This window comes from Trypanosoma cruzi, genomic scaffold, assembly GCF_000209065.1.
Source record: "Trypanosoma cruzi strain CL Brener 1047053516595 genomic scaffold, whole genome shotgun sequence".
Classification (NCBI taxonomy): Eukaryota; Euglenozoa; class Kinetoplastea; order Trypanosomatida; family Trypanosomatidae; genus Trypanosoma; species Trypanosoma cruzi.
Window position 1 is genome coordinate 113,979 of NW_001849440.1, and position 14,372 is coordinate 128,350.

The following is a 14,372-nucleotide window of genomic DNA, read 5'->3' on the forward strand; positions in this document are numbered from 1 at the left end:
AAGAAGAAAAACAAATAAACCCTCAAAAAAGGGAAAGATGCACCCAAACAACATTGGCAACACCTCCCCTGTGATAAATTAAGCCGGTGACAACCCTCATTGCGACATGTCCTTTTCATTTCATTTCATTCCTCGACAAGCTCTTCAAAAAAAAAAAATAATAATAATAATAATAAATAACAAAATAATAAGCAAACAAACAAACATTATCACCATTCGCGTTGAGCAAGAAAATCGCATCCAAAATACATCTACAGAGAAATAGAAGAAAAGGAAAAAAAAAAAAAAAAACACCACATCCGTATCCCTATTTAACATTTAATGCTGTCGGCATCCGTTCCATTCATTCAGCGATCATGCCCACATGATCCTATGTGTGCCGCAAAAAAAAAAAAAAACTACGTGGAGGCAACAACAAACAAGCAGGAATATTGAAATAAGGGCAGCCAGCCAAAACAAATATATATATATATATATAGATGTATAGATGTATAGATACAAAAATAAAGTTATATCAATGGCCTCCCAACATCCACAAACGTACAAGGCAAAAAAAAAAAAAAAAAAAAAAGGTTAACGGGAAGAGTGCGGTAGTATGAAATAGGAAAAAAAAATTTAAAGCACGCTTGTATACAGTCATTCCTTGCACTCATACCATCTATTATTATCCCTCTCTCTATTTTCTTTTTCTTTTTCACATTCCCCGCTCAAAGAAGAGAATTTACCCCTCCCTGCTGTCGCAAACAACACGACAAGGCAGCCCGCAAACGTCGCGTACAAAAAAAAAAAAAAAACAAAAAAAAGAGAACAACAAAAGGCAGAAGGAACATACGACGCAAAAGAGAGAAGAAACAAGTGAAATACATGAAGAGAAAAACAAAGAGAGAGAGGGAGAGAGAGAAAGGAGAGGGGGCCGGCAGTATGAGGCGCAAACGACATGCACATCTAAGGGGAAAACGCAGTGCAAAAGGGATGCTCCCTGAAAAGCAACTAAAAAGTAGACCCCCCGCCACTCCCCGCCAAACAAAAATAACAAAACAAAAACAACAACAACAACAAAAGAACGGACAAAAGGGAGAAGAAGAAAAAAAAAAAAAATCGACTGCCGTCTTTATTTTCGTCATCGCAAATTACACTTCAAAACGACTTCCCCCCATTTGAAGTTCAGTTTCTCGCGTCCCGTGCATACAAACGTGTGCTGCACCCCTCTCCGTGATGTAAAAAAGTAAATAAAATAAAAAAACAAAGGCAGATATACATAGATGTATGTACATCTCATACATGTATATATATATATAATATATATATATATATATATACGGCCCAACAAGAGGCATGCTGTTCTTTCCTTCACCACTCACACTGGTTCAAGAGTAAAACAGATACCCACAAACATTAACATCGGCCATATATACATGTATACACACACATAGTGAGTGAGAGAGAGAAAGAGACATGTACAAAAATTTAATTCCGTTTTCTTTTGTTGCTTTCCCTCTCCTTTTACTCCCTCTACGCGCCCTCTTGTTGTTGTTGCTGCGTTTTGGGTTCCAAATGGACAAATAAAGTTCTCTTAAAAAAAAAACATACAGAAAAACAAAAGAACAAACAAATAAATAAATAAAACACGGTCGTATGCTTTTCATCTTCACTGTCAACAAATTCTTTTGTTGCAATGCCCTTCACTCTCTGTCCTCTTCTCTTGTAACGTTTTACCTGGTCTTTCTGTGTGTTTATTGTCATGCCATTTGTAATTATTTTTTATTTTATGCATATATATATATTGTTTGTTTGTTTGTTTGTGTGTGTGCCTCCCTCCTACTTGTGTTCATTTCATTTTATTTTGTTGTTGTTGTTGTTGAGGGGAAAAGGGAGAAGGGCGGATTAACTAGTTTCCCTCGGGCTTTCCTTGGCTATTGTGCCGCTCTTTTTCCTTCCCACTTGTTATTCACGCACCTCCTCCCCCTCCTTGCAACTCACCTCGTCATTCTCGGCTACGGATTCTCTCTCCACCATTACACCCACGCCCGCGCCGGCCGCGCTCTCCATTGCTCGCATTTCGTCGTTTAATAGCATCATCGTCCCCTTCACCACCTCCTCCTGATACACTTGCACCGCCTTTAGCACAACGTCCCTCTTTAAGTTTGTCAGCATCTCAAGAAACTCCATGTATCCACACAGCTCATTATCTTTTGTAGCAAGGCTATACGCATCATCCACTCCCTCAAGAATGAAGGGCTCACAGAAGAGCACGTTGTCGGGCTGAAAGCTTACATCCGGTCCGCGGTCATCAAAAAGAATAACACGATCAAGCGGACGTCCTAGCATGGAAAGATCCTTCATGTACATTCCATCCCCGCACGCTGTGCAGTGTTGACGGTAAAAGCGGTGAGCGACTCGCTTTGGTTCTAGACGGTCAAAGATGGGACGCGCGTATTCTTCCGTACCACTAGTGAAAAAAACCAGCTCAAACTTATCCAGACAGAATTGAACAAATTCCAACGCGTATGGTCGAATGCAAACATAATGCCGATCACGACTTTGTGGACGCATTCGTTCTCGTGGTGGCGGTCTGACCACATGAATGCCACTATCAGAGTCTAAATACTGTGAAGACGAAGCAGAAAGCGACTTAGGGGTGCTGTCTTCGCCGCAATTCTTCCTCTCGATACTAGATTCTTTCCCTTCAAAAGACGATCCAACCTCAACCTCAAGGTGCAGTGGATTGTTCTCCGAATCCCACCATGATGGAGGCCGCGAAAACGTATACACCAACGTGTTATCGAGGTCTACACAACAAGTTATACGACCAGCATAACACTCAGGCTGAGGAGAAAGAAGATACTTTGTACTCATCTCATCAAGATACATATTCGTCTCATGCTCTAGTCTTTGCGATTCTTTTGATGACTGCTTTTGTGCCGGGCGGGCTACAACCACCCCATCCGAAGAGTGTGTCGTACCCAACTGAGCGGACGATAAAGAATTATAATACAAACCCTCGGAACCATCACCTTCACTTTGTCTTTGTTCATGGTGTTGTGGTTTTTGGCGTTCCTGTTTCCAACATGCCGTTTCTTTAGTAGCTTTTCCTTCTTCTTCTTCACAGTTGTCGGTTGTCTGTAGTACACTGATATCTTCCAGAGGGGTTGCGGGTATTGCCGTTATCGCAGCTGCTTCAACCAGTGAAGTACTTGCCTCACCAAAATCCAAAAAAATATTATTATTATAATATTGATCCCTGCGGGCAACGGTGTATCGCCATGGGGTCGTTGTGTTTGTCACTCCCGCCGCTTTAGGATAAAACGGAGGCGAAAAAGATTTTTCGCTTGGTTCATAAGGAGACTGCTGATGACATTGCAACTCGATCGTCAGAAAACTTTCATCCTTCGGTAAAAACGCATGTGCCTCTTGTTTCGGTTGCTGTTGTATTCGCTGAGGAGTTGCACTAGGAGCCAAGGCTGCAACTGTAATATTGCCGCTTTCTTCCCAAAGGCCACAGGGTTCAGCACAAGCTTCTTGACAGTTCCCACTATTGGAGTTGCTACCATCGCCAGGCCATCTGTCATTGTAAAGAACACGGGCCCATTGTTTCCCGGAGGGACTAGGCACTGACAATGACTGAAGTGATCGTCGCAAAAGACTTTCCCCACCTCTCATCACATCAATTGAACAAATTGGAGTACTGCCGGAGCCAGAAACAACCGACCGATGTAATGTCATCGCATTCCCTTCCTTCGGAGTATCATGAGGACACTCACCCACTACTGTTGACGGCAAGTCAGTGCTCGTAGCTTCTGAGTGCTTCGAGTGAAGACTATCAGCAACCACGCCGGAATCCGTCATTGTCGCTTCAGTTCGGCTATGGTGCATGGAAGTCATGGGCATCATCTGCTCTCGGTAGTGTTGTTGTTGCTGATGATGAAGCTGACGCCGTTGGTGATGGCGGTGGTGGTGGTGCGAAAAATGCTGACGAAAAAAGGAGCTGTAACTATCAGCCCTCCCTTGCAGTGGCATCGTTGACGTGGAATAGAGCGTTTCCTGGGTGTATTCATTAACATCCGCTGCGCCTGGCTGCGACGGTGGTGAGGATAGGGACGCGTGGCCCTGACTATAGTGGGAGTAAAGAGCACGCCCACCACTGCGTCCGCTTCCACCCCCCGCCCCGCCGCGACAACTGTTGTCAGGGGAGACGCCTCTACTGCGGCGCATTAACTCTTCCAACTACTCCCTCCCTGTGCACTCCGCCTCCTCAACTCCCTCGCGAACTCCGTTCCGGTTATTTTTTAATCCTTTAACTTTAAACTCCCACCCCACTCCCTTCGTAACTCCACACACACAACAACAACAAAAAAAAAAAAAAAAAAAAAAAAACTTCATTCACAAGAAAATAAATAAATAAACAACAAAAGAAATGAAGCACAATACAAATTAAATAACTAAAAACAACAAAACAACCGCAGCAGACGCATTCCATATATATATATATACAAACCAGAGACAAAATACGGCCGGACCCCCGTGTACACACAAATTCCTGCCCTTGTTAATGACAAAATCGCAAGGTCCTCCTCTCTTTCCCTCTCTCTCACTCTCTTTTTTTTTTTTTTCTTCTTCTTTTCCATCGGCTAGCCAGCATTCGAATTATTTTTCTTTCTTTACCCTCTTTTCCCCTCCTTCCATGCCTCCTCGCGTTGAATTCTTTTCGTGTTCTATTCCCATTTTAATCAACGTGGGAATTGAGAGGGAGTAAAAGCAATGCTGTTAAGACAAAAAAAAAAAAAAAAGCGGCAAATATGCACAAAAAAAAAAGGAAAAAAAAAAGCAAAGTGATGTCAAGGGCAGCGTTTACTCGTATGGCTTTTACACATGCGCATAAATTCATGTACACGCATGTGTTCTGTTGTTCATCACATGGGGCACCTCGATACTTCCATTTGGACACTCTCCCCCGTTCCAACTAAGAGTGATGCGACACCGTCATCATTCTCAGGCAAAACGTCTCCGGCGTGTGCGATTTGTGAAAATTATTTTGTTCGCGTCGCTTATGCTTTTTATTTTGTTGTCGTGGCCCAATGGTAACCACGCCAGACGGTCTCGTACGTGGTAAAAAAGACGCTTCCCCCGATAGAAATCCAAATCACACGTGGGACGGCTCCACGAAAAAATCGTTGTGCCCCTCCCCACTTGTCTGTTGCCCGCGGCATCTCACACAACAAGTCGTGAAACGCTGCACGAACCGCCGCAGTCCCACGGGGTGTTGTACGCTTTGCAGCCCCCACCTGCCCCAGCATGATGCGTGTCTTCAGCACATCCAATGGTGTTGTGAGAAACGCCGCTGTGCCACCACTCAATGCCCCACACAGCGGCAAATACTGTGGTCTCTCCTCTGTATGAAAGCATGCTTTAAGTCCCTCGTAGCAACACATTTGGACAATAGAAAACGGCCATTCACGCAGTAACATGATAGGCATTCCCGTAAAAAGCAACGGGAGACCGAGCCAACGTATTTTTCTCGGCGCCATCACTGAGGCGGCATCCGGTGGAATATTGTGCGTGATGTGCGAGAGTGCCCGGTAAATGTCGTGGTGGTGTCCCGCCTGGAGCTGTTGCTTGACCATTTCTGTGGGCACACGTGTGAGGCACGCCAAAGTTTCACCCGCCATCGCGGCCACAGCCTGCGATGTCAATCGACGCGCTGTAGTCAAGTTGTTCTCCCCGCCATCATCCAAAAGTGCCCGCTTTGTGAGGTCGTAGCCGACAAAAAAGGCAGCACCGCCGGGGACAGACCCGATGGCGACGGCGCTGAGGCCCTTGTATACCCCGCGGAATCCACCCGCCTGATAAAACCCACTCCTCGACTGCAGGCGGGTCTTGATCGTGTCGATCGGGTACAGAGTGAGATCCACCACGAGACCGGCGACTCCCCCCGCCACCAATGAGTCCATCGAAATGAACTTGCGGTGGGTGGCCCAGTGGGAATGGGAGCCGCAGCGTACCACTAACCGCGTGGTGTCCCTTTTTCGGTTTCCTCACGCGTACAAAACAACAACAACAAAAAAAGAAGATAAAAATGAGCAACGATGGAGGTGGCAATGACACATACAAGGCTAAGGAGTCCGACTCGAACGGTACACACAAAGTACAGCGGCAAAGCAAAAAATAATAATAATAATAATAATAATAATAATAAATCAGGTTGCATGCAATCAGACAAAGGACGATGGCAGTGGAAGCATAATTCACCACCTACACAACCGGGGAATAATAACAATAAGAAGAAAAAGAAAACAGACGGAAAAGAAAACGGAAAAAGTAAATAAACACAAAAAAATGCGTACACTATATACAACTGGGAAAGAAAAAAAAAAAAAAAAGAAGAGGAAAAACGAAAACAACATCAACAACAACTACTACAAAAAAGCCAGAGACCAGTGCAGTTTTTTTTTTTTTCTTTTTAACGTAATCTCCAACTTCAAAAAATAAAAAAATAAAATAAAATAAAATAAAGCAATGAAAGATAATAACACCAAACAACAACATCATCATTCAAGTAAAAAACAACACAATAAAACAACACCACACATAAAAACACTTCTAAAGTAAACCATTTATACACCTATTTTGTTAGCATCTCTATGGCTTTTGCATTCACCCCCTCTCCCCTCTACCAAAAAAAAAAAAAAAAAAAAAAAAAAACCTTCTCAGTAAGCTACGAAAAGGTATTTGATGGATCAGGAGGGATGCAAACCATATTGCAAGTGACACCACAGTTGTTGTTGTTTTCTTTCTTTTTAGAGTATAAGTACAAACTTAAAAAGAGTTGAAGAAAAGAAGAAAAAAAAAGAAGAAAAAAAGAAAACGACTCTCATTGCCATTTTACATAGAAATTCTCCTAAATGATCATATGTATGTATGTATGTATGTATATAGATAATAAAGCAATAAAATAAATCAGCACATTTCCAGAGTAGACGTAGAAGCTTGCCACATATTTTCATCTCACATTTGTCCCCCTTTTCTTCATTTGTATTTAAACTCATTGAAATGACGGCACACAAATACAATTCCCATTGGTCTCAAAAACGTACTTTTTCTTCTTTTTCTTCCTTGCATATCTAATTTCATTTTCTCCTCCTCCTCCTCCTCCTCCTTTTCTTTTTTTTTTTTTTGGCTTCTCCTTTTTTCTTCCTTTCACCCTTTCCCTTTGACGGATGATTCACACCTGGAGAGAAGGCATATTGATATTTATTTATATTCATATTACACGTTGGTACATGAATAAAGTTGTGACACTCGCTATTCACTTCTGCACGATGCGTACACCTCCGGCAGGGAGGAAAAGGAAAGGAAACGAAAGAAAGAAAAAAAAAAAAAAAACGGGATTTTCTTCTTTCCTCGTGTAGTTTCCGCCGCACCCCCCTACTCACCATTATACCAAAATAAATAAATAAAAGAAATGTTTGCTTTCATCTCATTGCCATTCTGACTCTAGGAATAGCTTCCACTCCGATTCCGAAAAGAAAAGTTACATGTGTGTAAGGCAAACCCCCAAAGAAAACAGCAATGCAACCAAAGCAAAAGAAAATAACAACAGCAACAATAATAATAATAAAAAAAAAAAAAATGAAGCGACTAGGCCTACCTAGGAGAAAAAGACTGGCTACTGAGTGCTTGCGCACTACGAGAAACGCAACGACTTGTACTACTCCCTGCCCAAGCCCATTGACTTTCAATTGGGCTGCTCACACTGCTCGGTGCCAGTTCGTTCATCTTGGCAGCAAGCTGAGCCCTAATGTCTTCACTAAACGCCACCACGTAACTTGGTCGACGTTCAATATATTTGCAATGTACGTCTTCCGGGTCAACACTAAGCTCAATATTCACACGGCGATCTGAACCTCCTGTTGGAACGGAAAGCGACATATGTAAGCGACCTCCTGCATCACGAATGCTATCTGGAAAACGGGATAGAGTTGAGCTAGATGGCACACCACCCTGAGCTTCTGCTGAGACATCATCACTGCTGTGGTTCATAGAAGCCCCAGCGAAAACAGATATTGAGCCAGTCATCATAAGAAGAGTCGGAAGGTGCTGAGAGGCTGTCAGCGATGCCGTTGACGCGGTTTGCGAACGACGTGATGGTGAAACTCCACGAGATGGAAAGGATGAGTTGGACATCAAAGACATACTCTGATTATAAACCGCAGGTCCATGACGGGCATTGCGATTAGCAGGGCTCCTTCCAGCAGAAATGGCGGAATGACTAATGTTGTTATTGAGGTTACCAGGGCTGCAATGACGAGAATGTCCCTCATGAGCGTGCACAGTTGCAGCAACACCAGGGGGTGAGCTGCTTCTAAATGCAAAATTAGAGCTAGGAGATCGGTTAAAGAAGTGTTCATGAGAGTAAGCAAACGCGTCATCCACATCGGCATCCACCTCCACCGTTTCCTCATCCACCGGGACAAAGTCAAGGCTGCCATCAGCATTAATACGAAGGTACTGTGCTGCTGAAGGAAGCATCATGGATGTACTGTAAGATGGTAGGACAAAACGCCCTTCCGACGCCCCTAATGGAATTGAGTAATTAAATTGATCATTCTGCGCGGCATCTACTGTGACAGTAGGACTTACGGAAACCCAGCCACCACCACGGGAGCTCACCGCTGGACTGTGACATTGGCTGCCTGATATCGCTCCCTGTGATTCCAAATGACGTTGTTCTATTGGATTTTGTTGTGGTGATATTTCCTCGCTTCTAGAACGAATATCCGTCTGCAATGACAGATAATGTTGCTGCGATTGCGATTGTTGCTGCTGCTGCTGCTGATGCATTTGAGAGGAAAACAAGATAGAGGGCAGACCCGTACCAATTTTCAACATCCACGCGCTGCACATATCAACTGAAATATAAGCTGCCACTTCCTCGAGCTCATACTGACAGAAGAACTCTTCCTCGGCCGGACGTGTTACCAATGGCCAAGTAGGACTGTTAGCACCGCCAGGAAAAGGAACGGAAAAAGAGTTGTGCGCCGGGCTCAAACGAGCACCCTTTATCCACGGGTGATCCAATAAATCCGCTGCATCGGGTCTCTGTTTCACATCTCTGATAAAGCACTGTTCCATAAAGTCCTTAAATTCAAGACTGAATTCCTGGACATCGTCCTGTGGAAGATTTGTGAGTGGCGTTTCACTTGTAGTGGTGATATAAAACATAAGTGGGAGGTTGTCACGAACTTTCGCATGGTGCCACGGCAACAGACCGGTCCCTAATTCAAAAAGCGAGCATGCCATAGACCAAATGTCTGACTTAGGATTAAATTCGCCTTTAATAAATTCAGGGGACATGTAAAGAGGAGTCCCAATGACGCAGTTTGTAGATTTGCTCAGCTCATTCACACGTTTACTACAACCAAAATCACACAACTTCACGACACCACGGTCGCTTACAAGAATATTCGCCGGTTTAATATCTCGATGTGAAATGCCCTCCTTGTGGATAAATGCAATGGCTTCTAGAAGGTGACGGGCAAATTTGCGGAGAATAGGTTCTCTTAGTGGACCGTATTTTTCAAGGAGAGCCAGCGTCGAGCCGCCGGTAAGCAACTCCATGACAATGCGGCATACCTTCTGTGACGCGCTATGTTCAAAAAGTTGATATGACACAATATTGGGATGTCGAAGAGATTTAAGTAAGCCAAATTCTTTACCAATCGCATTTAATGCCGCTTGATCATTAATCTCCGCAATATTTATCTCCTTGATAGCTACAAGCCTTCCACTCACGCAATCCATGCCAGCATACACCTTGGCAAATCCTCCTACCCCAATCAGTGGTCCCTTACGCATATCCATCGGGTGGTCAGCATTACCGCTGATAACTGGCTTTCCAACCAGACTCAAATAAGAACAAAATGAAGGTAACAGCGTTGCTAACTCCTTCCTTGCAGGTGAAATATTCCCTGTAACTCCTTTACCAAGCTGCCACGCCGCACCACCAACCGCATGGAACGCCGTCATTGTAGGAGTTGATGTTCCCCACAGCATAGATTGACGCCCACTTCGATGGCCCCCGATGATTGGACTAGTTGACACAGAGGAAGGTGACAAGTGGCCAGTATAAAAGAGTGTACTTGTGCTGCGGCCAGCATAACCTTCTCCACCGGGCCCAACATTATGATTCTGCGACACACCAAAAGAGACAGAACGGCGGTGATTTTCAAGTCCTATCGGTGCTGCTCCAGGGGTTATGCTTGACGACAATGATCCCCCAGGGCCTGGAACAACATGTTTCCCAGCAAACAACGCTTGGTTAGCATAGTGGAACGATGATCGCGACGCTGCAGCCGCCCGCCATGGATTAAAGAGACAGAATGATCGGCTCCACTCAGGGACGCTACCAATGAGGCTGACGACTGTGCTGGCATTACTCATACTGCGTCTTTTGCCTGTCGAGCACTGTTTATTCGAGTACACGGAACGGTAGCTTCCATTATTTTTGAATGCACCAGTTCGCCCGTATCTTTGCTGCGTCGCACTGCTGGGGGAACTGCAGCTTGTGTTAGATCCAGTCTCCCAGGGGCGGTTTTGGTAGCGACCTGTCCGACGAAAGCCCGGTGGCCCCGCGGTAGAGGTGCTACTGTTTAACGTATCCGCGTCGCCGTCATTGTCACATAAATTACTCACTAATGTCGAGGGAAGACGCCTGTTCGCCAGTGTATCCAAATACTCCCCACTATCCTCGTCACTCATGTCTCAGAAGATTAAAAGTAGTGTCCTTTTTTGTTGTTGTTGTTTTATTGGTTGGTTTATTCCCCTTCCAACCCTCAATCGCACCAGATGTCTTCCCTCTTGGAAGAATTGGGAGGAGGCACACTCTTCGACCGCGTCCCTTCTTCACACCCTATAATATATAATATATGCACTTCCAGCGCGGCGACCTTCCTCGCCTCTTCTAATACCCCCTCCTCCTCCTCCTCCCTAAATTGGTCCCCGCCTTCAAATAGCGGCTTTTGTTTCCGTCCTATTTCGTATGATTCCCGCTGCGTGTGTTTTGTGTGTGTGTGTGTGTGTGTTGTCGGTTTTCCCAACGAAAGGGAAATAACACGGACGGAGGGGCAGCAAATAATAATAAAACAGATGGCTGGCAAAAAAAAGAAGTGCAACAGAAAGAAAAAAGTAAGGAAATCATAAAAAAACGTTGGCAAATATACATATATATATGCACACACGCACACATGCACGCATGCAAGGACAGCTTGGGTAAGAAAAAAAAAAAAAAAAAAAAGCGGAATAGAATGCACAAAGTAAAAGAATTAAAAAAGAAAAGAAAAAGAAAAGAAACCCATCCAGCAAGATGCACAGGTGTAATCACTCCTTCCTCCTCCTCCCTTGCTACTTTTCCCCTTTTCCCAACTGTCGTATCGTCTCTTCTACATTTTATTCACAAGCTAAGTTTACTCTCCCTTCTTTTTTGTCTTTGCTTTTGTTTTTGTTTTTTATTCCAGCTGCGGTTCCCTCCTGCGTGGTTCTCTCCAATCGTTGGACGAGCAACAGAGCCATGCACATGCGTATATACTATGTGTATGTCAACACACACATGACGTATAGCTCGGCAAATAAGCTTTTTTCACTTTCTCTTTTCATTAGCCCTCCTTTTTTTTTTTGCTTTGTGTGTTTGTGCGTCGTCTTGGCAATAAAGCACAGCAGTGTACATTATCCCCCATCCACCCTCACATTCCCCTGGCACGTCTCACGAGCGGGAGAAAAAAGGGGGATAAAAGAAAAGGGTCACGCATAAGCACACTCATGCCTACACATGAATAGCGGCCATGGTGCAGCTACAAGTCAGAGACGGTGTCAGGGCGGAGAAAAGGAAACTGAGCATAAAGTGGATCCAATTCTTCCTCCGTCAGGGGGCGAGAGAGTCCACAAAGCCGCAACAATTCCGTCTCGGAGGAGGCGCCAAGCGCCAAGGATGCAAGAAAAGCACAAGTCAACTGCCGCAGCGGTTCAACAATAAGAAAATCACTTAGCATTGCAAGTTCCGTTATCAGATTCAACGAGTCAGGTGCGTTATTTACGATGGCACTGTAGTAAGCTGTCCTGGCATCCCCGACCGATTTTCTACCCTTTGTTTTGCCCTCTTTCCCATCATTCATTTGTTGCGAAATTGCACGACTGGTCGTGTCGTCCATGCAGTCTTTTAGCAAAAAGTTCATTTCCCACGGCTGAAGAAGTTCCTCAATTGGTGCACGGAGAGGCTTCGAGATTGTTGTAGGCACACGCGTAGTAATCAGCTCCAAGTACAGAAAAAGTGCCTTGCATCCCTTGTATGTTGCTTGTGGAAGAACTACAGGGGGCAAATGACCCACAGCGTCTTTTCCGGTTCGATCTGCCTTATTCTCCGCGATACCGTCGACCGCATCGCGGTCTATAGCACCCATGTGAAGATCGTACGCATCCAAGATGGTGTCCAACAAGCGGCAATTCCGCGCGCCGCGCAGATGCAGCGCAAAATCGTGTCGCACAGGTTCGTTTCCCTCCAATTCCGTTAAGTTTTGTATGCAGCTGCCATTCTTCCAATTGCCATCCGTGCGAGCATTCTTCTGCACGCACGGAGCATCACTACTGACGTCGCCTGCGCCGCTCAGAGCCACCACGCGCACGTAATCCTCCGAAGGCAGCGGGGCGCTGCGGGAGAGGCTGACGTAAAGCGGCGCAATTTCCCCCTCGACGTATTCCGTTTCGCTCTTCTTGTCCGTATCAGCGGCACCGGAATTATTCAAAGACATCGGCACCCACTTCAACCGGCAACCAAACCCAAATAAAAAATAAAAATAAAAAATAAAAAAGAGGAAGTGAACATCAACCACACAGCAGAACTCATCAATAACAACAACAAAAAAAAACCATCACATGTGGAAGCGGTGCAAAACATCCCTCTCATCATCAGAATATTTTTTCTGCTTCTTTTTGAGAGGCTTCGTGATATGGGAGCCGCCCAAAGAGTTCTTCCTCGTCGTCAACCCCACCGGCTAAAAAAGAAAAAAAGAAATCGCACAAGAGAGTGTGAAAGGGAAAAAAAAAAGGGCGAGAGAACGCGTTCCTGTCCCAATGCACCTGTAAACCTCACGCGTAGGGGGAAATTGTTTTCGGCAGCAAACACACACACACGCACACACACGAAGCTTATCCATCTGTTTGTGTTTAAATGAGTACTCCAATTCATTTCCGTCCGCGTGGTGTCAATTTGAATTTTCCCCCCTCTCTTTCTTCTCGTTGTCATTTCCAAAGCTTTGGCCCTCGTCGTCGTCGTCGTCGTGTGGAAAGAAATGTGCCTTTTATTCATGTGTTCCCTCTAGCGGGACGTGCATGGGCAAAAAATAAACAAACAACAAACAAAAAACTAAAAAAAAAAAAAAACGTCGCTTCTTCTTCCCCTCCCTCTCCTCTCTCTCCCCGCGCTCTTTATCGCCCACCACCACCACCACTCTCTAATTTCTGTACACAAAACACTTTGACTTGACTCTTCCTCGTTGGTTCCTTTTGCTACGCTTTTCCATTTCTTTTGCTGCTGCACATCCCCCTTTTAATTCTTCTCACAGGAATTCACCTTCCATTTCCCTCCAAGCAAATGGCACAACGTCGCAGGAGGCAGGAAAGAAACCATCCATATGTTATTTGTGTGTGCGTGTGTGGGGGAGCAAAAACAACCACAAAAAAAAAAGGATTTACAACCAAAGCGGCCCCCAAATAAATAAAGATATATATATCTACATCCATCCTTGTTCATTACCACCCCTTCCCATCGGATTCACCAAGAGAGAGCCCGTTATTATCAACAAATCACGGGGAAACAGTAGCAACCACACGCGGCTCTACTTTCCCTAAACAATTCCTACGCAGCCTTTCCTATTGCATTGTTTTCATCTTTTGCTGTTGTTTTTCATGTGTATATGTGCATGTGTATGTATTGACTTTTCTTTGTTTTTCATCTTCCACTCGTCACCGCACCACCCACTTTTTGTACCCATGTTTTGAAGGTTTCATGTGTTTTACCTCCTATCGCCTTTGAGCTCGCGCCAGAGAGTGCAACGTCATTGTTGCCGCTCGACGTACGGAGTCAGAGGAGCCACGCTCTGCAAGGCCACCAATTAACTCCACTGCATCCTGTTGCAGCAATGACTCCAGAGCCTTGGCGTGACCACACAGGTTTTTTACGCAGAGCGCCGCCTCCCTTGCGCAGTCCTCAGAGCCATGCTGGATAATGTACAAAAGACATCCCGTAAAAGATGTAGTTGACAAAGATGTCCCCTCGCCTTCACGGCTGTAGCGCCACTCCGCAACATACCGAAGGTTCTCTTCAT

At 44.9% G+C, this 14,372-nt stretch overlaps 5 protein-coding genes across 5 annotated transcripts, besides 35 other annotated features; all 5 read right to left on the reverse strand.

The window, feature by feature from the left end:
* Positions 1–7,492: part of a sequence feature (heterozygous, Esmeraldo-like haplotype) that runs on past the window's edge.
* Positions 157–191: a microsatellite.
* Positions 256–291: a sequence feature (A-rich).
* Positions 460–498: a microsatellite.
* Positions 550–571: a microsatellite.
* Positions 779–816: a microsatellite.
* Positions 869–909: a sequence feature (GA-rich).
* Positions 1,023–1,059: a microsatellite.
* Positions 1,253–1,319: a microsatellite.
* Positions 1,579–1,625: a microsatellite.
* Positions 1,784–1,807: a microsatellite.
* On the reverse strand, positions 1,945–4,212 carry Tc00.1047053506525.120 (hypothetical protein, conserved; the record flags this gene model as incomplete). The annotated part of the gene is made up of 1 exon (XM_809637.1): positions 1,945–4,212. One exon carries the CDS (start codon positions 4,210–4,212, stop codon positions 1,945–1,947), a length of 2,268 nt encoding a protein of 755 aa, XP_814730.1.
* Positions 3,212–3,236: a sequence feature (AT_rich).
* Positions 3,900–3,960: a microsatellite.
* Positions 4,350–4,374: a microsatellite.
* Positions 4,570–4,622: a sequence feature (T-rich).
* Positions 4,767–4,829: a sequence feature (A-rich).
* Positions 5,055–5,948, reverse strand: Tc00.1047053506525.130 (mitochondrial carrier protein, putative; the record flags this gene model as incomplete). The annotated part of the gene is made up of 1 exon (XM_809638.1): positions 5,055–5,948. One exon carries the CDS (start codon positions 5,946–5,948, stop codon positions 5,055–5,057), a length of 894 nt encoding a protein of 297 aa, XP_814731.1.
* Positions 6,162–6,193: a microsatellite.
* Positions 6,358–6,389: a sequence feature (A-rich).
* Positions 6,488–6,510: a microsatellite.
* Positions 6,673–6,699: a microsatellite.
* Positions 6,827–6,862: a sequence feature (A-rich).
* Positions 6,907–6,932: a microsatellite.
* Positions 7,092–7,131: a sequence feature (T-rich).
* Positions 7,132–7,154: a microsatellite.
* Positions 7,155–7,195: a sequence feature (T-rich).
* Positions 7,341–7,380: a sequence feature (A-rich).
* Positions 7,493–8,288: a sequence feature (areas merged during assembly that could not be assigned to a particular haplotype. This can correspond to areas where the two haplotypes were merged or to regions with more than two copies in the genome that were merged during assembly.).
* Positions 7,587–7,630: a microsatellite.
* On the reverse strand, positions 7,642–10,755 carry Tc00.1047053506525.140 (protein kinase, putative; the record flags this gene model as incomplete). The annotated part of the gene is made up of 1 exon (XM_809639.1): positions 7,642–10,755. One exon carries the CDS (start codon positions 10,753–10,755, stop codon positions 7,642–7,644), a length of 3,114 nt encoding a protein of 1,037 aa, XP_814732.1.
* Positions 8,289–14,372: a sequence feature (heterozygous, Esmeraldo-like haplotype).
* Positions 8,795–8,836: a microsatellite.
* Positions 11,047–11,078: a microsatellite.
* Positions 11,268–11,346: a sequence feature (A-rich).
* Positions 11,474–11,502: a microsatellite.
* Tc00.1047053506525.150 (hypothetical protein, conserved) lies at positions 11,844–12,797 on the reverse strand (the record flags this gene model as incomplete). Its single annotated transcript, XM_809640.1, has 1 exon — positions 11,844–12,797. The coding sequence occupies one exon, from the start codon at positions 12,795–12,797 to the stop codon at positions 11,844–11,846; it is 954 nt and encodes a 317-aa protein (XP_814733.1).
* Positions 12,828–12,857: a sequence feature (AT_rich).
* Positions 13,384–13,428: a sequence feature (A-rich).
* Tc00.1047053506525.162 (hypothetical protein, conserved) lies at positions 14,068–14,372 on the reverse strand (the record flags this gene model as incomplete). The annotated part of the gene is made up of 1 exon (XM_809642.1): positions 14,068–14,372. A coding segment is annotated over one exon (305 nt), but the record flags the coding sequence as incomplete, so codon positions are not given.